We start from the raw sequence: 21141 nt of genomic DNA, 5'->3' as shown, positions 1-21141 counted from the left end.
CACTGTGGAGCATCCTTGGAAGCCTCCCGTCAAACAGGATTCAGGAATCCCACAGTCCACTGGTGAATGGATGTGGAAAAGTAAGCAGGTGCTGTGCCATGGCACTCTGTCCCACTGACCTTTAAGTGACTGTTTGTAATGTTATGGTCCTTATTTATAGTCCGATGGAGATTATCAGTTTCACAGCACTGAATCACGGTTCATGGTATTCAACGTGCAAAGAGGACGCTGTGCTGACAGGAGTCGGCCTGCTCAGTTTCTTTTTCCATGTCTGCAGGGGTGGTCTCTGCAGACTGGCTGAAACCAGTACACGGAGCTGTTTACTAGTCCGACCGTGACGGCCAAAGTCGTACACAAAATGTTCTGGGGAAAGAGTTTTTGATTTCATGCTAAGATTGTTGATGATAGCAGCCCATGTTTGTGCTTTTGGGGAACGAAATGCACCTCCAACACAAAAGTGTCAGGTTTCAGCTGAGCTATGTGGGCACACTTACATAACATCATAGTTAAAGCACATTTTTTGATAAATACTGTAAACAGTAGAACTGGATGGTTTGAGGATAAACTTGTTTACGTAAGCACATTTGAGGAAGAATTATGTGTCAGTACAATTCAGTTTTTACCAACAAACAAGAAAAGTCTTCTAAAAAAAAACATGTCTGGGTTGAAAAGTGAAAAATGCCTGAGGGGACCAAAAAAGGTTTTTGAATGATAAACAGAACTTTAACACTTAAAAAACCAGGTGATTTCCTTTAGATGCTGCATGCATCCATCCACCCTTACTCATCACGTGGATTGGCTGAGCATTGTGGTTCCTCCTCAGAACAGAAGTTTCATAAGAGGGATGTAAGACCTTTCAAAAAAACTCTTTGACTGCTTGTGAATTTTGTTGGAAGCAGTGAGCAAATAGTGAGGATGTGTGATAGAAATGGGATCTAACACAGACTGCCAAATGCCCCTTCCAACCATTTAGGTATATCAGGCACACCTCCATCTTGATTGGTTGTTATGGAGCAGAAAAAAGGACGGCAGGATGAGTGACACCAGAGCTGTAACCTGATCTCAAAAATGTAGTTGTTTTTGAATATGAAAGCAAAGTCTCTATAAAACATAGAGGTAAAGAACTTACACAAAATAAAATAACATTTTCTGAGTGTTCACAAATTCGTGGTCATTATTTCGACAGCGGTCAACAAGTTCTCACATGTCCTGCTGTGTCATGGACAAGAAAATATGGTATTCACATGACAGGTGTGTACGGAGTGTACGGAGTGTACGGCTGCGCTGTAGTCACGTGGCAAAGATGCCTATAAATTGCAGCGCTCCTTCCAGAGTGGAACAGTAAACACGCATAGACAGGAAACTCACATGGATTAAACCAACAAAGAGGACTGAATATTCCCATCAACTTGCTGGATTGTTGTTCTTCTAAAGAATTGATCAGGTTCTATTTCTTCAAACACTTCCACATCAAAGCCTCCTTTGAGAACCGGTCCAGCTCTTGAGAAAACCTGAATCTTCACTCCACTCAAAGGTGAGTAAAGCATCTACAATTTTTATTTCTTTCAGTATGTTCTTGGTTTGTGGCAATTAGGCAAAGAGCAATAGGAGCAGAACAATCTTTTTTCATCATCAGTCCAGACATAAAAATGGTCGGCAGGAGAGCTGGAGATGTAATGCCCTCCGCGACGGTGAAGTTCTTCGGAGCCGGCACAGCAGCCTGCATTGCTGACCTCATTACTTTTCCTTTGGACACTGCCAAAGTTAGACTACAGGTAAGGTGCCGTCGGAGAGATTGAATCTCCACAACTTCAGAGTTTTTGTCTTGATCTCTTACATTTTACATCCCTTCCCAGATCCAGGGAGAAGCTCAGAAAGCAGAAGGATTCACTGCAGTGAAGTACCGAGGTGTGTTTGGCACCATCACTACCATGGTGAGAACAGAGGGGCCCAGGAGTCTGTACAACGGACTGGTGGCAGGTCTCCAGAGACAGATGAGCTTTGCCTCAGTCCGGATCGGTCTTTATGACTCCATGAAGCAATTCTACACACGAGGAACTGAAAGTGAGTTTCACTCAGCAAATACAAGGACATTGTAGCTTCTGTCTCCTCTGTTGCACCAGCTAACCTGACCTCCATGCCGTATAGGTGCTGGAATTGTGACGCGCCTCATGGCGGGCTGTACCACAGGTGCCATGGCTGTGGCTTTTGCACAACCGACAGATGTGGTGAAAGTGCGCTTCCAAGCCCAGGTACGACAGCTGGATGGTGAGAGGAGATACAACAGCACCATTAATGCCTACAAGACGATAGCCAGAGATGAAGGCATTCGTGGACTTTGGAGAGGTGGGCACCTTTTCATATCAGACTTATTAATAAATTATCCTCATTTGATTTTAAAGTGATTGATTCTGTCATTCAGGTTGCATGCCAAATATCACCCGCAATGCCATAGTAAACTGTGCAGAGCTGGTCACCTACGACATGATCAAAGAACTTATTATCAAGTACGACTTGATGTCAGGTGGGTTGAAAAATAAAATATATTAAATAAGTTTTCAGTCAAAAAAACAGATAGGAAACGTAACTACTTTGATTTTGTCCTGTACAGATAACCTGCCGTGCCACTTCACAGCTGCCTTTGGTGCAGGCTTTTGCACCACAGTGGTGGCTTCTCCTGTGGATGTGGTCAAAACCCGGTTCATGAACTCTGGAAGTGGGCTTTACAGTAGTGCAGTCAATTGTGCTCTCACAATGCTAAAAAATGAAGGACCTGCAGCTTTCTACAAAGGGTAAGCATGACTGCGAACATGAGAAAGGAACACCACCACTTTGTGGCACTTCTAAATATTCTTTTAATTCTTCTTTTAGGTTTGTGCCGTCTTTCCTGCGGCTGGGCTCCTGGAACATTGTGATGTTTGTGACATATGAACAAATTAAAAGAGGAATGACCAGAACACAGCCGTACTGGGAGTCACCGTTTTGACAGCATCTGGTTGGACTGGTTTTACTTCATAACCACAGTGATAAAAAGGCCAAATCAACAATACATCAGGAAAAAGAGGCACGTGAAGCGGAGACAGCCTTTTGTGGCCCATGTTCTCCGGCGTGGATGGATTTCAGACTGTAACTATGAGAGCAGGAGGAGCTTCAAGTTCACCAATCAGTGCCCATGCACTCTAAACACTTATGGCAGGAGGAAACACTTCTTTTTGGATTCCTATGGTGAAAGTCTTCGACAACAGATGGATCTAAAATCCAAATCTAAAACTTGATCAACTGACTGAATGATGATGAACTTTTATGTTTACAAAAGTGATCTGAAAGATCATATGGCTGCAATAGTTTCAGTAGTGTTGGTTGTTTACACTATTTATCATTTTATGCACACACTTCTTATTGTGAATGGTGATTTATTGCTGGCCAATGAGTCATGAGTATGTTGCACATTAAAAAAATTGAACTTTTTTTGTGTCTGGAATCTTTTCCTTTAGAACTTTAAAAATAGGAGAAAAAGTTAAAAGGTCTAAAATTTAGTTAATTGTTTGGGAGGATTTATTTTTCTTATTCAGAGATAATCCAAAATTGCAGAAAGTGAAAAAAACATAGCTTGTTGCCCTTTGCTCTAATTTCACATCCAGGTCAGGCAGATATGTAGAGCCACAGCGCCATCATAATGTCTGCTGACACTTGCAGGACAGACGTCATAAAGCTCCTCTTTACAATCCACAGATATCATGTGTCTGTTCTTTTTATATTTGGCAAACTGCATCTGACGTTGCATTATTTGGACATCCTTATGGAGGCATAGTTCAATATAAATGCCACAGCTTAAACATACTAAATCAAGAAAATTACATAAAGTCTTTGATTAATTTTATGGAAAACCTTTTTTTTGTTTTTCCTTTGGACTTTATTAGCACAGGATCATTAATCAAAGCAGGAAACAGCAAGTCTTACACAACATCTTTTTAAAAAGGCTGCATGGAGATAATGACTTGGAGGAACATATGGCTTTAATCTGCTGTGCAATGCACTGTGTTCTGTATATTCAGCATGACTCAGCATTTGCTGCATGCATTACACAGCCCTAATGAGTAAATTAATTAAATTACCTCTGGCATTCTAATTTACTTTCCCGCAAAGCACCTTATGAACATAAAAAAAAATCAAAGATTTGTCTTTTTGCAGCTGGAAGTCTGAGGATGGGATAAAGAGGAGAAGGATTAAGTTGAAAAGTTTTCTCCAAACTGTGAATTTATGAATCCAACAAGAGTCACACAAATAACATTGTGCCCTCTCAAGCAGCAGGCAGCTCCCATGGATGTAGTTAGTGAGGGGGGCCAAGCAATGATGTAACAGGAACATAGCAGTACTTAAAGCGGGGGGCTTTTTTACCTCACACCACTTCACCCTGGCTGTTTGCATCACATCTGAGCATTGTCAAGCAAGGAAGCGGTTCGACATTCAAAAAACGGTAAAACTGCTATCACACATAATTGTGTTTTTACTTCATTTTATTACTAAACTCTTTTTGCATTGATAAAAAAGTTATGTGTTCTTTACAGGATTTGGAATATGATTTTAGGGCTTTCAACGTCTGAAATAAGTTCAATGGAAAAACAAGGTCAAACAGTTAAATGTGCAGCTAATTTTAGCCAAAGAGACACCTTCAGAGAATCCTGATCTCTATTTTTCTGCCCTCAGCTGCTTCAGACAAGGTAAGGAATACTTTAAAATGTATGAAGGAAAAAACACTATTTTTAGTGGTTCATTCTGTATGACGAATAATAAAGGTTTAATAAAGTTTTCACAGAAAGTTTGAAAAAGTAAAAAAATAAAAACATCTCAGTTAGCAACTTAGTTACTAACATAGCAGAAATGCTTTTTAGTTTGAAAGATGCAAACACGGTGCCTGAATTTTTATTTTTTTTTAAAATTCTGATTATATTTTGGGGATTTTGTAGGCAAAGTCCAAACACACAGCTGCCTCCACTGATCACAAGAATTCTGAAAATGGTTGGATTCGGACCTGCAGATGTGCCTCCGTCAGCTGCTGTAAAGTTTGTGGGGGCAGGAACTGCGGCCTGCATTGCTGACCTGCTGACTTTTCCACTGGACACCGCCAAAGTGCGGCTGCAGGTAAAAAAGAATAAACTCAAATGCAAATACATATTCATTTACTGAATGTATGCACACAGCATTTTTTTTTACATTTTCTTTGATATAAAGATTCAAGGTGAGGCTGCTGCCTCTGCATCGATTGGGAGGGTCCCTGCATCGATGTATCGTGGCGTCTTTGGCACCATCATCACCATGGTGCGCACAGAAGGACCACTGAGTCTTTACAGTGGACTGGTGGCAGGTCTTCAGAGGCAGATGAGCTTCGCCTCTGTCCGGATTGGCCTTTATGACTCTGTTAAACAGTTTTACACTAGAGGCTCTGATCGTAGGTATCTGTTCTACAAAATAGTTCAGAGTTTTGTTGCCCTCTTTGACTCAAACCCTCTTTTGTGCCGTAGATGTTAGCATTGGCACTCGGCTGCTTGCAGGAAGCACCACAGGTGCCATGGCAGTTGCTTTAGCTCAACCCACAGATGTGGTAAAAATCCGCTTTCAGGCACAGACCAGATCAAATGAGCACACCAAACGCTACTGTGGCACCATCGATGCTTATAAGACCATTGCTAAAGAGGAAGGTGTGCGTGGCCTGTGGAAAGGTAACTCAAGAACCTGAATTGTTTGTATGGTTAGTCTCTGACTAACCTGGTTTATCACACAGGTACTGGTCCAAATATTGCACGCAGTGCTATAGTTAACTGCACAGAACTGGTGACGTATGATTTCATTAAGGACATGCTTCTCAAATCTACTCCCTTGACAGGTAAACAGTGGTTTAGTACAAATGTTAAAGGTAATGCTTGAGTGATGTCTGTGTGATTTGAAACTGATCTTTATACTACAGACAACCTGCCCTGTCACTTTGTGTCTGCATTTGGTGCTGGGTTATGCACGACAGTGATCGCCTCTCCTGTCGATGTGGTCAAGACGAGGTACATGAACTCTGCTCCAGGCCAGTACGGCAGCGTGCTCAACTGCGCTGCTGTCATGATGACCAAAGAGGGCCCCTTTGCCTTTTACAAAGGGTAAGCATGGATTGTGTTTTACCTGAATGTTTAATAAGGATGCACATTGAATACAAAGAAGACAATCATGTTGCTCTCGTGTTCTCACTTAAAAGGTTCATGCCATCGTTCCTCCGCCTGGGCTCCTGGAACGTGGTGATGTTTGTGACGTACGAGCAGCTGAAACGAGCTATGATGGCTGCCAATCCCAACAGCTCGACTTCAGTGTGATTATTGCAGTTTACATAAGGATCATTCACATGTCTATCAGCAATAATTTCAAGAATCTTACAGTATTAATCTGCATATCAAGGAAGAATAACAGATGAATCTAATCTTCATAGCCAGAGCTCAGAGCCTGCTTGATCAGGCCCTTGCTGTCAGAGGAAAGCTTTTCTGGAAACTGGATCTCAAAGGTGATGATGAGGTCTCCTCTCTGGGAAGAATCCTGGGATAGGGGCATTCCTTCTCCTGTCACCACCTTGTTGTACGCTGGACTGATGTGTTTTCGACGATGCAGAAAAGAAAATAGCACATTACCTTGACCTGATTATGTAACATTTTTATAAATAACTTAAAATTTTTTTGTTGTGTTTCCTTTCTCTGATGCTAAACGTCATGTCAAGTTTACAAAAAAACGGAGTACTGCATTATGCAGAGCTCATAGTAAATTTTTCACTTGCAGCACGCAAAAGCACTTACTGCACAATGTCATTGATAGGAATGCTGAGTAGCCTGCCATCTAGTGTTGGGATGTCCACAGAGAAGTCGGTCAGTGCCTGTTCAGATAAGAATCATCATCAGTCTTAGCTTCAGATGAAAACAAACAGTTACAACGCCATTACATTACTTACATTCATCAGAGAGATCTTGAGCTTGTAAATAAGGTCGTTGTGTTGTCTGATAAACAGAGGGTGACTTTTATGTCGCACTATTAGCACTACATCTGCTGGAGTCCTGTCTGGTCCCTAAAAAAGGTTTGATAAACATAAATAAACAATATGGGCATAAAAGGCAATCATATTAGAAAATCGAAATACTTCGGGAAAATCAACCTATACACGGCTTTTACTTTTTTTTTTAACTAAAAAAAGCAAAAAATAAAACAATTTAATTAATAAAAGAGGATCCTATAAGAATTCAGAAAAACAATGCTGTAGAGACTTACAAAACTGTGCCTTTTCATTACTAAAACTACTAGTATTAATAGAAAACAAAATACACAAACAGAATGCCGGTGATTTAAAATGAGCAAAGAGAAGGTCACAGGAAAGGAATTTTACAAGTTTTTAATGCTTCTTCGTCATATGATATTCATCAATACTAATCATAATTCATTTTATAATGTGAAACTATTTAAATGTAATATTGACTGATAAGTCAACCAGTGAATGTTGCTTATAACCAAGGGTAATTTCTTTATAACATCGAGTAGAATTTACCTTCTTAAAATAGTTAATCTCTTTCATTTAAACAATTATCATCCTCATTTTCATTATTAGTAATTTTATCCCATTTTCACCAGGAACTCTCACACACATTTGGTGAATTTCACAAATTGTTTGAAAACAATAAAACAAACCAATAAAAACACAAATATGATTGACTATTTTATATAGAAAATCAACTAAAATTTTATATAAAGTAAACGAATTAATTGAAAGAAAACTACCCAAAAATTTGTAAGTAGTAGCTAATTTTCAAGAAATAAAAATAAAAATGGTTACAACACACTCCTTATTAAAGCAATTTCAATTTTAAGCAAGATATATAGATGGATTGATTGATTAATATTAGGACGTTTTGCGGGGTTATGGGAGTTATTGTAACAAACACCAATAGGATCATATTATTATGACATAAGCTGACACCAAGAAAAAATAATATAAATTAGTTTCACGTGAGTTTTGATACATAATAAAAAGTTTCTTAAAGACTGAATTTACTTGATCTCCCTCTTTTGGGAAAACGACTCTTGTGCCTTCGCGCCATCCTGGCTTCACATCTACAGTCAGAATCTTATCTTTGATACAGGATGTGTGTCCATCATCATTCAGAACCTGTAAAGAAAGTGAGGATGAGGAAAACCTTAATGAACAAAACTATTGTAACTGTTTTATTAAATAATGAAAATGACTTCCACAAAAGTTGTTAGTGTTAGAATAAAAATTACCTGTGAAATCATTTTTCAAAATAAAAGCCTTAAACATGTGGAAAGTGTGGCTTCGTTTGTCCCAGAGATTTTTTTAAGTAAAATTTTTCAAGGTTTTGCCATATACCAAAGTTGTTTAACTTTCTTTGCTTTCTCCGGGTTAGGGTTAGGGTTTTGAATGCAGCAGATCTTACCCTGCGTGATATCTTGATTTTTTTGGTGCATCCCAAGAAGAGATCCTCAAGAGTCAAATAAAGCTCTCTCTCTATTGGGGGGTCCTGCGTCTTCTCCAGTTTTGTTTGCGGCACACCAAACTGAAGTGGTGCATCTTTGGTGAAAAAATCTAGCAAAAGATTAACATTAGTAATTGCAATGGATAGGTTTTCAAGACAGTATTTATACAACGTGGGGTTTTTGTTTGGGCTATTCTTACCTGCAAATGGGTTGTCACCTCCAAAAAACTGTCTAAATGTTTTGTCTGGATTTCCATGGTAGGTGTATTTGGATGACCAAGCCCCATCACTGCCAAACTCAGGTGGGATGCCAGCTTTCAGGCCCTCCTCACCAAATTTATCATAGATTGCCTTCTTACGAGCTTTAATTAAAAAGGGAAAAAAAATTACTTCTTCGTAAGTACTTTTACATTTATTTAGAGATTATTTTATGCTATTCTTAAATTCCTGCAAAGCTCTGAAGAACTGAATGCTAAATGCAGCATTTTTGTCATAACAATATTTTTAAAAGGTCACGTGAGCGACGGAGCAGCCCGGTAAAGAACGTGAACCGTGAAGTCTTACGGTCGCTCAGGACATCGTAGGCTTCACCCAGCAGGGAATACTTCTCTGCGCTTCCAGCTTCAGCGTTTCTTTTCGGATGAAACTTCACAGCCAAACGTCGATACCTGCGCAGATAATAATTTCATGACTTGATCCAAAACAAGCAAGCAGCAAATAGAAGACAGAGCTAGCAGCAGGTGATTGATTTCTTTAAAAGTAACTCACGCTTTTTTGATTTCAGCGTCAGATGCTGTCCTGTTAATTTCAAGAGCCTCATAGTAAGCGTTGTTCAGGCTCATTACGATAAAACCCTGACGGCAAAAACCTATATGTTCTCGACGAGTTTTTTTTAGACAATCCGAAGAGAAGTCCGTACGTTTGGGTTCGCTGCCTTGGCAACCACTGATCGGACCTCTCGCGAGATTTAAAATGAATCTGAATTTGCTGGTATATTCAACTGTCTTGACCAGTGGCGGTTCTACCCTGAATTACTCCCCGGGCGAGACCCTCCCCCGGCCCCCCCCCCCCCCCCCCCCCCCCATAGTCACAACAGAACTTTGTTTGTCTTTGTCAACTGACATGTTATATTGTCATTGAAATTAAGAAGTGGATACAAAAGATGTCAGAATTCTGAACAGCATTATAATAGTTATCAGAACACAAAAAATAAAAGACCATAAGCATGGCAAAAATACAGTTAGCTAAGAAATATTAAATCAATATTAAATAAATAATATAAAATAAATATTTTAAAAACATTTATGAATTGGAAATTTAAATTGTCATGTTCTATATCGATCTCTACTTCAGAGAAGAAAAATTAGCTCATATTTTCCGTCTTCAATCCTTTGATTGGAAAATTTTCAGTTATGACCTGTTGAATTATGTTTTGTCCCCATAGATTTGCAGTAAATGGTAAATATTCATTTTTAAAACTACCTTCAGATTTATGGAAATTCTATTGGCTAAAAATATAATCCCACATTTGTAAAACAAATAAAAAATAAACTTCATATGCAGGCTCAAAATTAACCCCTAAATCCCCAGTTAAATGTCAAAAAAACATTGGGAAAACGTTTAGGCTGCCACAAACGATTATTAAATTTAAGACCAATCTCAAATTATTTGCCCCATTAGCATCTTATGGCAGCAGCAGCATGCTGTGTAACCATCACAGCTTTTTTAACATTATGAACTAGTATACAACAGCAAAACCCAACAAAACCTTTGTGTTACAGCAGAGCAGACAGACACATGAATCATAACTAATGTTACAAGTTAAGGCAGAGCAAATTTTTAAGAATAAAATCTAAAAAAAAAAAAAAAATGACGCTATTTGCAACATTTGGGCCTACTTCAGTGTTGGTCATCGACCAAAATAAAGTTTTCATCGGCAACATTGTTGTAGGGCAGGTAGCATTAGAATTTAGAAAAGACATGCATCAAGCTGTGAGGACTTACCCTTTTCTTTATCTCTTTTCTCCTCTTCTTCTTTTCTTTTCTTTCTAAATTGGGCACCAGATGGCTTTGACCTTTTTTTCTCCATATTTTAGATGTTTTTGGCGTTTGTTTGGCATAAATGTCCTCACGTCACGAAGAAGACATCAAGTCCGTCGACTGAACCAACTGTCACCTTAGTGACAGCATTGTTTTGTGTTGCCATTTTTTCATTTGGGCATTTAACACAAAATTAACCCAAAAAAAGCAGAATATATTTTCTATACCTTTATTAAAGTGTAGGTTATAGAATGTCACCTTATGACTGACTTATAAAAAGGTTTTATGAAGTAGATTCAAACCCCCGCCCTTGTCCCCACCTAGCCACTTAATTTGGAAGCGTCCCACAATTGAACTGATTCCCCGCAGCCCCCCCCCCCCCCCTTTCTTCACACATTTCCAGCAGGAGCGCGTGCAGCTATAGCCAGGGGCGCTGATTCGCTACATGACGGCGCAGTCGCAGTTTTTACTTTTATTTTTTTCATCAAGCCCGCGACCGTCGCCTCCCCTGAAAGATGAGCCCGCCAGGTTTTGCGCATGCGCAAACGCGGTGGCGCTCCGTGCTCCCCCCGCGCCCCCTCCCTTCTTCTTCACACACATTTGTGTCTACTTCTCAAAGACAGGAGAGCGCACAGCTGCGGGGCGAGGGCGGCGGCGCGGCCAGGTTCAGGCTGTTACAAACTCACAAACTGTGACATAAGTAAACCAATAGTGGTGCATATAATATTTTACAAGGGCTGAGCCGCCGGTGCCGCCCCCCTTCAGTTTTCCGCCCCAGGCCACCGCCCGGACGGCCCGTGCCTAGAACCGCTACTGGTCTTGACATAAATAAACTAAAATAGTATTTCAAAATAATAACACACACAAACAGTAGAGACAAAGAGACCCTTAATCAAATAAAAAACACGAAGACATGTAAAAACTACTTAAAATGCTAGCTAAACAACGAGTTTTTCATTAAAACCTCCACAGTGGAGGAAGCCATAACATCCTCCAACAAGCTGTTACACAGTGCTGGAATGTGGCCTCGCCATTGGGTTTTAGTTCTGACCTTTTGGACCACCAGTGGACCTGCAGGATCTGGGAGGGTCTTGAACTAAGTAATGGTCCAGTTCCATTAAGAAATTACTAAACTAATAAAGGTTAAACAAACCACAGCAATGATGGAGTGGTCAGCATGCTAACATCATATAACTGATTTTAAAATTAAACAATCACCTAAAGACAATATGTCCTGGATATTCATCAGATGCATTTACATTTTGTGCCATGTCAACATTTATAAGTTTGGGCTTTTCTTTTTTAAAGGGATTATCCTCGTCAGTGAACATTTTCAAGTTATTTTTTTGTGATTTTCAGTGAATGAAATTATAAAATATGGATTTTAACAAGACACTTTCCTTTTTACCTAAAAATAAAATCTTAGAAATGTCCCGTTAATATTCAATTTTCCTTATTGCATGTGACTTACAGCTGTGGGAATGATACTCATGAACTCTAGTCATGGTGACCAAAATTGTATATTTATTCTGTCATTTGAAAAATCATTCCATACAGAAACGTTAAGGACACCCATATTATACAAATTGTACTTTCGTTCATAAGTTTACACAAAAATTGCACAATATTGTCAGTATAATCAAGATACCACCAAATAGTAGCAGACGGGACAGCAGATGGTCAAATTCAGTTAAAAAAAAAGTCCAGAGAGATGCATATTTTTATTAACGACTTAGGGACTTTTTTTTACCAAAAGTGAAGATATTAACAGTCATATAAAAGAAGCATGAATCCAACAGAATAAATATTTCAAGTCACTATGAATTAAATACATGTTGATCAATCCCTAACAACAGATCAATGCTCAAAGTAAAAATTACCCCCCCCCCCAAAAAAAATCAAAGCTTTAAAAATGTTCTTACCAAACTCATCTACTCCAACCCAAAGCCATAGAAGTCCTCCGTACTTATACTCTGAAAGGCATAAATCTGCATATCTATCCTGTTTAAGGTGGGTGTTGAGAAAATGCCCGCCTTAAACACTATTAAATAATCATCTATGACACCGCAATTATAATCTTTAAAAAGAAAGGGTTTATGCAAAAAGCAAAGATTAACCATAATAAAATGAAAGCAAAAGGTAAAAAACCATTTGATGGGTCATTAAGATGAAGAGAAGGACGGTAAATGGGAGAGATACCTTGGCGTGCTCATGTCAGAAGGTAATGGGGTTTTTCTTGTCAGTGTGAATTTGCAAATAGTGAGAGAAAAAAAATCCTTTTACAACAACTAACCTGGGTCTTGACCTAAAGCGCTGATTACTGTTTATGACTGTGAGAGCACCATAATTATGCAGGAAGCGTGTCTGAACTCAAACCCAATAGATGTTCATTTAACTCATTTAAATGTGCTGATGTTTATGTTTATCAATGATAATATATACCGGTAAAAGGTAACAGATTTTGCATGGAATAAATCAACTCAAACCACATGACTTCAAAACATGAAAAATGTCAAAGAACATTTTTCACTATGAAATACCTTGATTTGATGACTTGCAGAAGACAATTTCCTTTATTTTTTTTCAAAAAATACCCCAAACTGGCTCACTGCTCTTAAATCACTATTTGCTCTTTAAAAACGATTAAACAGAGTGTCAGCAGAAAGACTCATTTTAACTGTATAAACTCTTCTGTCCAATTCATGCAGTGCAAATACTAAATTTTTAGTGATATGTACATTTTAGAGTCTGTGGATGAGAGCACGTGTTCACAACAATGAGGACAGCAGATGTAGTGTTCTTGCAGTGGATATAGAAGGGTGCATATATATTTATAAAAACAAAACAAAACAAAAAATGAAAGAAAAAGAGAAGAAATAGCTTTCCGAAAAAGCCACTAATATAGGCGAAACCATTAGCAGGAACAGCTTCCTTCACTGGCAGGCTGCTCTGGAGGTTTCTCCAGTTTTATGTCAATCACTGGAAGGTCACAGAGTTAAGGAACACCAGAGAGCAAATAAAATGCATTGGCTATTTGGACTAACAATGGTACGATAACCTTAATCCAGTGTGGGTCTGTAAAGTCAGATTTCTATCATTCATGATCTCAGGAGAAAATCATTTTAAGTGACACAAGAGTTAAAAAGTGAGATGTTAAAGTGCAGCAATAGGGCTTTCCCCCTGGCAGTGGACACGTGTGACATTATATCAGATGACAAGTAGGCCTGCACAATATACCGCAAATTTATCGTTATCGCGACATCAAGCTATGCAATATGCATACCGCAAAAGACGCTGAAAATCGCAATAAATGGTTACCTTGACCCTTGTGCTATCCTAGGCACTTTAACATTGGGAGTTGGGTCATCTAGACCCACTAGACCAGGGGTGGGCAATTCCAGGCCTCGAGGGCCGGTGTGTCTGCATGATTTCAAGATAGCCTTTCCCTACTCATGGCTGATTACCTGGTTCAGGTGTGTCCAGCCAATTAGAACATGCCAGAGCAGGGTATGCTGGAAAACATGCAGGAATGCGGCCCTCAGTGCCCACCTCTGCACTAGACAGTGCTCTGAACCTTTTTTCTTCAATGATTTGTGATCTTCACTGGTGTCCATGGATTACATGAAATCTTTCCACCTTTATCCACCTTTGTCATGGTAGGGAGAACACCTCAATGTAAGGGTGGGGTCATCTAAGATAGGACAAGGGTTAAATGAGCTAAAACAAACTCATGGCAGCTTGGAATATTGAATAAATGAAATAAATCCCTTTACGCATTTAACCAATCGGAAGGACCTGTTTACGTTGTTGATCAATCAGATGAGCCCTTTTATGTTTGATGTTTGCCTCTTATGTCGACAAGGGTCATTTGGAGTATAATTTTTATACTGTTGCATTGAAATGGAAATGATGTTTTTGGTTGGTTTGATATTTGTTTATATACTGCAAATTATATCGTTATCGCAATATTAATCACCAATATCGCATATCGCGAGTTTTCCTCATATCGTGCAGCCCTAATGACAAGAAAGACAAAACAGAGCAAGGTGAACTCCAGACTCATGTCAGATCATGGCACTGCCATGCAAAGAAAGGATACTGTCCTCTCGACTCTTGTCTTGTGAGGTATCCATGCCAGGGAGGGCGGCTGCCACACGGCGGAAAAGCTGCAGAGGATAGAATCTACCATTAATGTCTTGAGTCAAAGACAGATGTTTAATACAAGACATCTGTAAAAGAAGAAATGCAGATTTGCATGCATCTGATTTTTCAGAGGTCCTGCAGAAACTTGCACAGTGGAAGACACCTAAAGGTTTCCCAAATGTCATAGTCTGATTTACTGAAAAGACTCATGTGCCTTTGACAAAAAGGCAAATTATTTTTGTTGAAAATACTAACCGAGTTTGGATATAAACAAATACTATTTTATTAATGACTTTTGGCTTCAGTTTTCTGCTTGGGACAAAGACTCTTGACTCAGATTGGTGTAATTTCATGCACATGTGTTCTGCTTCAGTAAACACTCTAATTAAATAAAACAGTTTTCTAATGACCATTTACAGTCTAGTTGTTTTAAGCTATTAATTACATTTTTAAAGGCGAATAATCATTAATCTTTACAATGCTGTTTGGTGCAATCATGTTAAAGGCTTCAAATCCTTTACTGACATTTTTTCCTTTTAATAATTATTATTATTTAGTTCTTGCCAAACATCAACTTTAAGGTTTCATTAATATTAGTATCCGCCACTGAAAAGTTTTTTAATCCCGATCATGCACATCAATCAAAAGATTGCATCAAGTGAATCTTGTCTGCATGGAGATTCTGCTGCAGCACCGACTGAATATTGTTGTCTATTGGTGGTTTACAAACTCTCACTCAATTTTAAATTTTACAAATAAAAAGTTGCCCAATACATAGAGAGAATTTGCAAAGCCAGTCCATGCACCTCATTGCAAGCTGATGTTCAGAGCACATGTTGTGGAAAATAGAAGCCAATCAGAAAAAAAGGCAGGAGTGCAATGAACACATGCACACATGAAGGTGCACAGCCTCTACCTGTTTGACATTGTAGCCTGTCTTTGCACTTGTTTCAATAAACAGAACATTCATCTCTTTTGCTCTCTGTTCTCCTTCCTCTGTGGTTATCTGTCTGTGACCAGCCACAATCACAGAGCACCCGCAAAACAACCGGGAGACGCACACACCGACGCACACATCAACACGCAGACAGGAGAAAAACAAAAGAACAGCACAGTCTATAATTATTTGACAGTACACTGGAAAGCCGTGCCCCTTCCTGCTGCGCTGCTACTGCCACCAGACCAGAAGACCAGAAGCCTCATGAGTCCACAGCCAGCACTAGAGATGCATTTAAGACAAGATTTAGATTCTCTAACCAAACGATGCCATCACATTTTTAGAAATAATCAGATTTGTAGTCAATGCTTAATCACTAATGATCTGTCATCATGTCAGCGATCACAGATTATTAGAGATATTTGAGGCTTCTGGAGTTGAAGCCCAGGGCAGCATCGGCAGCAGGACTACAGAGCACGACTGACACACAACTTTACCTGCTTTACGTTGTAGCCCGCTTTCGCACTAGTCTCAATAAACATTACATTTAGTTCTTTGGCTTTCCGTTCGCCCTCTTCAATAGAAACTTGCCTGTGGTAGATAAAGGTGTTGAAAAGATACACAACTAGACAAAACACAGCGTCGCTTAACAAGTCAATCAAATGCATCATTGTAAACATTTGCAATCATGGAAAATGTCAAATAAACAATAGCTTTGGTTATCCTGAAGAACACAGAAAAACAGGGTCATCAGTCGAAATGTGACTTCAAAAGGGAAAGCCTGCACAGAAGATGCAAGAAATTACCTTTTGTCAGCCAGGTCTGTCTTGTTTCCCACCAACATGATGATGACATCACTTCCTCTCTCTGTTCTAACGTCATCAATCCATTTTGTGGTTTGCTGGAAAGAGTTAACGTCTGACAGAGAGACAAAAGTTCATCCCAAATTCAGTGAGGTAGCTTAGCTGTGAAAGCTGCTGGATCGCAGCACAGAAGTCCCATCAGTCTAGTGATGCTAAATCACTCACTCGTGATGTCGTACACAACAACAGCGGCAGCAGAGTCTCTAATATAACTTGGGATGAGGCTGCGAAAGCGCTCTTGTCCTGCTGTGTCCCACAGCTGCAACCTGATCTGTGGGGCAGGAAGAGGATGAAATGAAAAATGAAAGAGAAGAAAAAAATAAAAAAGAAATAAAACACAAAATCAAGATGAAAACAAACAGATAAAGGACCCAGTCAACGCGGCCAAAACGAATATTGAAAGAAAATTCTTTCAGACTAATGGAGAAAAAAAAAAGAAAAAACAGAAAGTGAATAGAAAAGAAGTAACACGTGCATGTTGGGAATGACCATCAGAGAGAGTAAGCTGTCTGGGCCTGGGGGGGAAAGAAATAAACAGTCACCTTTCATTTGTCACCCCCTCTATTGACCAAGTAAGGTGTTTCATTTAAAAGAAATGTGATGATTAATAGATGATGGAAAGGAAAGGAGAGGAAGAAAACTTCAGTTGAGGGAAAAAGAATACAGTGAGGCCTGTCCCGACGGTACAACAGGACACTACAATGTTCTACATGTGCTTTTTGAAGTGAACACTTAAAAAGTCAGGCGCTTAACCAGTCAGATCAGTTGTACAAAAGCTCACCGACCGTGTGAGGTGATTCGGCTTTGCATGGCCTTCACACAAAACCCACGCCAATCAAAACAACAAACAGGATTTACAAGTTAGGATAGGAAACACACAAAACTTACTGTTCTGTCTTCAAGGTACATGGTTTTTGATAGGAAATCTATTCCTATTGTGGCCTGAAAGAGAAAAAGAACTTCATTATACAGCTATAATTGCTTTAAATTAACACGACAAAATACAAGGTACATTAATGCTTAGGAAAACAGGCAGTCTTACTTGGTATGTGTTGTCAAAGCTGTCATACATGAACCTGGTAATCAACGAAGTCTTTCCCACTAAAACAGAAATAAAGATTAAGGGAAAAATTGAACTTTTCAATATCTATATGCATTGATTTAATTTTTTTGTTTAATATTGAGCACAAAATGTAGATTTTTTTAAGAAAGGAACACAGGTTTTATCAAGTAACGGATTTACATTTTATTACGTCGAATCAACAAATGGGTGTAGAAATAACCCCTATATGATAACTACGATAAGTGTTTAGAGAATGCATCCATATAGTCCAGTTTTTTAAGATATGGAATGACATTATTTTAAAATGGAGGGTTGAGGAACAGTCGGAAGAAAGGACTGGGGTCTAGGTATTCAAAACAGGATTTTTTTGTGTGTGAATTTCTAAATATTGTGGCCTAGATTGACCCAAACATGGCATATCCTAAATAAAAAACAGTATGTTAATGATCACCTGTTCAGACTTTATGACATTTCTTTAAAAAAATAATCAATTGAAGTGGATATCCATGTTAGGCAATCCTTCCTGTCCTAAGACTGTTTATTACTCGAGTTACGTTATCAGTTTCAATGAGCGACAAGGGGGACAGTGACATGGCTCAGGCCAACATGACTGTTCACAGAGGTCACAGACGATAACTATCGGCTTTTTTTGGATGACTCGTTCCGTAGGATGAAACACTTCTACTCTGTATTACTCCACATTTCTATTATGTTACTCAATTCCCAGCAGGTTTATGAAAGCGGATATATGGACGTGATCATAACTATCTTACTGAAAGCTCTGAGTCTAACACTTAGGCAGAAAATGTTCTGAATGCAAAACATGTATGCATGTAGATAAATTGTACATTTGTAGATAAATAAAGTCTAAAATAAATATAAACAAATTAAATGTGTGATGGTTTGTGACTGTAAGACGGTTGTTGGTTCTAATCCTGGAAGTAATCACTTAGGAGAAATCCCATTATAAAAACATTAGATATAAATATTATAGGTCCTTCAAATACTTAATGTTCAAATGAAAACATTCTAAACCCACCAGGAGGTTGCTGAACGGAGGAAGGATCTAGGATCCTTACTGTGTGCTTTTAAGGAAACTCTTGCGAGTATGGTAGAGTGAGTTATCTTCCTGTGCTCACGCGGACTATAGGAATTTAGAAGGGTAACATACCATAAATAAATAAAATAAACAAATTGATTAGGACAACACTTTATCTTAATAAAAATACATCATGTAAGTTAGCCTATTATTTGCTAGGTTAAGAAACAGCCTCATAATAAATAATATACTGTCTACTACTTCTTAATAATTTACAACTTTCCACTCTTAACATGTTACATCTTACCAGTGAAAAGACAAGTCAGCAAACACAATGAATTACATGATCAAAACGTGAAGAATGATCTGTGATTATCCTCGGAGTCCGCGTCCACACTACAGGCAGCATGATCAGCAGTGTTTTTATCCGGTTTCAAGTAAACGCAGCTAATGTTAGCTAGCTAACTACAAAGCGGAAGAAAAACCAGGCATCCCGTTAAACTCTGGTTTTCAAAAGGAAAGTTTATCACAATAATATTGATAACATACATTCCTCGTAAAGGGAACCGTAACGAGAAAAACTTACCACTTTGTTCCCCGAGGAAGACCAGTTTAAATTTCCTTAAAGGGTTCCCGAAGTCTCCGGCCCCAGACATGTCGACGGAACCAAAAACGAACCCAGAAGGCGCCCTTAAGTATTAATTCTAACTAAGTAGCTATTGTCTGTTATCAAGTGTATGGTATACGTAAAGTTCAGAAACAAAGTTTGGTAATCAATGACAACTCCTTTAAGCTCCAACACACTTTCAGATAAGTCGGTAACTATTACTGCCAACTGAGCATTACTTCAGACTGTCATGGCTACCAGCAAGCCCCTCCAGACACTTCTTCTGTAGACACATCAGTGTATGATACGTGTGTAACAGTGCTACCACGCCCTCTGCTGGTGCTCAACCAGCAAGGATGGGAGGGAAAAAAATGCCATACTATTTTTTATTACTTCATGTTTCCATACGAGGGCGCGCTAACACCACATTATTATTATTATTATTATTATTATTATTATTATTATTATTATTATTATTATTATTATTATTATTATTATTATTATTATTATTATTCATTTCACATGTTCTATTTTCAGGACTCCTTTTTTTAAAATCCGTCTGATTTCCCATGAATAAAAGTTATACCAATAATGAAATTTTAACCTAAATTATTTATATTAGGTATTAAACCCAAATTCTTGCATGAGCTCTATTAAATACATAACAGTGTGTATAGACTTAATTGATTGTTTGTAAATTTTAAGTCAGAAAATTTTGGGTTTTGATGCAGAGATAGTAGAAATAGTTATAAATTTTGTCATTATAAAGGGGGTCTCATGGGGGACTATTCAGGTACACAGCTGAAGTTCTGCTATGTTTACCAGATGAAAGAATTATGATAAATCTAATATAACATTTTTTTGTTAAAAGTAGCTTAGAAAAAAATGGCATGTAGTTGTATGAAAAAAGTCAAAGCTTTTATTGAGAAAATTTCTGATTTTTACATCTGTTGTAATATGTTCCACATTTTTGCTTTCAAAAATTCCTGGTTGTTAAAATGCTCTGATTACCGAGGGCTTTTGACATTTGTAATGCTTTTGTGGAACATCCTTTTCTCCAACCAGCTTATAGTCATCAAATCTTGTACTCTTTTTACAAATGTTAATGTTTCATTTGGTATCATAATGACATAAAATGGGAATTTTTTACCAGGGATGAAATTTTGACATGCATGATTCTTTATTGTCCAGACTTTGAACAATCGTGATTATTCACACAACATACTGTGTAATATTTGTAATTACAACTAATGTATAATATAATTGTTGTTGTTTCCTTGGGTCTAACCTCATTTGAGTATAACTTTAATGCAATGAGGCTAATTGCAAATTCTCCTAATTTGATATTTTGTATTATTTTTATACAACCCAAATTTTTGCAGCAATACAAAATTGTTTGAGATATAATTTACATAAATACATGTGTAGTGTTTTACTACAGTACAGTCTGCACATTTCTGCCTACCTCAGCTGTTCTAGGTCAGTTAAGAGAATGCACACACCTGCGCCCCTCTTTCATTCTTGTGTCGTCCAGCTCCTCTTACAGCATTTATCAGCTGATGCTGGCACTTCAGCTGCAAGGTTTGTGACCAAAAGCGGAGCTGAAGTGGAGCCATCATGGTTCACTAGCTTGCCCGTCTTCTCTTCTTTTAGCCCTTGTACCGCTAATGTCCTTGGTGAGGGGAAAGACCTCCTCCCATTCCCTCAGAAGATGCTGAAACGACAAAATCTATTTGTCTCCCCACAGCATGTCCTGCTCTTTCCCTGTCTTCCACATGTGAGGGGGAATTTTTTTGTGCATTTTTTTTTACGTTAACAGTTATGTATTGATAATGGGAAGGTGGTCCCACTATTTCAAAGCATAGCAAGAACATCTAATTCTGCAGAATAAATTAGAAAAAGTTGTAATTGTAATTGAAAGTCGCACAATTGAACAGAG

The 21141-nt window shown here is 38.5% G+C and overlaps 4 protein-coding genes across 7 annotated transcripts; 2 read left to right on the top strand and 2 right to left on the bottom strand.

The window, feature by feature from the left end:
- The first annotated feature begins 1328 nt into the window (after positions 1 to 1328).
- Positions 1329 to 3468, top strand: LOC101160932 (mitochondrial uncoupling protein 2). The gene is made up of 7 exons (XM_004076497.4): positions 1329 to 1534; positions 1637 to 1775; positions 1857 to 2064; positions 2149 to 2346; positions 2423 to 2524; positions 2612 to 2792; positions 2872 to 3468. Exons 2-7 carry the CDS (start codon positions 1650 to 1652, stop codon positions 2984 to 2986), a joined length of 930 nt encoding a protein of 309 aa, XP_004076545.1. The 5' UTR covers positions 1329 to 1534; positions 1637 to 1649; the 3' UTR covers positions 2987 to 3468.
- An 869-nt stretch (positions 3469 to 4337) lies between these two features.
- Positions 4338 to 6711, top strand: ucp2 (uncoupling protein 2). 2 transcript variants are annotated; one of them, XM_004076496.4, is made up of 8 exons: positions 4338 to 4477; positions 4569 to 4721; positions 4968 to 5142; positions 5233 to 5449; positions 5523 to 5720; positions 5783 to 5884; positions 5966 to 6146; positions 6242 to 6711. In XM_004076496.4, the coding sequence occupies exons 3-8, from the start codon at positions 5017 to 5019 to the stop codon at positions 6354 to 6356; spliced, it is 939 nt and encodes a 312-aa protein (XP_004076544.1). In that variant the 5' UTR covers positions 4338 to 4477; positions 4569 to 4721; positions 4968 to 5016; the 3' UTR covers positions 6357 to 6711. The 2 variants fall into 2 exon arrangements, with proteins under 2 accessions (XP_004076544.1, XP_020564626.1); XM_020708967.2 differs by having other exon boundaries at positions 4552 to 4721.
- Positions 6158 to 9473, bottom strand: dnajb13 (DnaJ heat shock protein family (Hsp40) member B13). The gene is made up of 8 exons (XM_004076495.4): positions 9279 to 9473; positions 9075 to 9178; positions 8711 to 8872; positions 8472 to 8620; positions 8072 to 8185; positions 6980 to 7093; positions 6828 to 6904; positions 6158 to 6622 (listed from the first exon to the last, which is right to left on the bottom strand). Exons 1-8 carry the CDS (start codon positions 9350 to 9352, stop codon positions 6457 to 6459), a joined length of 960 nt encoding a protein of 319 aa, XP_004076543.1. The 5' UTR covers positions 9353 to 9473; the 3' UTR covers positions 6158 to 6456.
- A 2578-nt stretch (positions 9474 to 12051) lies between these two features.
- rab6a (RAB6A, member RAS oncogene family) lies at positions 12052 to 19499 on the bottom strand. 3 transcript variants are annotated; one of them, XM_020708965.2, is made up of 8 exons: positions 19182 to 19499; positions 17536 to 17594; positions 17382 to 17435; positions 16659 to 16764; positions 16437 to 16548; positions 16128 to 16221; positions 14650 to 14716; positions 12052 to 13529 (listed from the first exon to the last, which is right to left on the bottom strand). In XM_020708965.2, exons 1-8 carry the CDS (start codon positions 19249 to 19251, stop codon positions 13465 to 13467), a joined length of 627 nt encoding a protein of 208 aa, XP_020564624.1. In that variant the 5' UTR covers positions 19252 to 19499; the 3' UTR covers positions 12052 to 13464. The 3 variants fall into 3 exon arrangements, with proteins under 3 accessions (XP_020564624.1, XP_020564625.1, XP_023818038.1); XM_020708966.2 differs by lacking the exon at positions 16128 to 16221 and adding an exon at positions 15610 to 15703 and having other exon boundaries at positions 19182 to 19486; XM_023962270.1 differs by lacking the exon at positions 19182 to 19499 and adding an exon at positions 18903 to 18922.
- Between the last annotated feature and the right edge of the window lie 1642 nt (positions 19500 to 21141).

This window comes from Oryzias latipes, chromosome 14, assembly GCF_002234675.1.
Source record: "Oryzias latipes chromosome 14, ASM223467v1".
Taxonomy (NCBI): domain Eukaryota; kingdom Metazoa; phylum Chordata; class Actinopteri; order Beloniformes; family Adrianichthyidae; genus Oryzias; species Oryzias latipes.
This window is presented reverse-complemented; position numbering and strand designations above follow the sequence as displayed.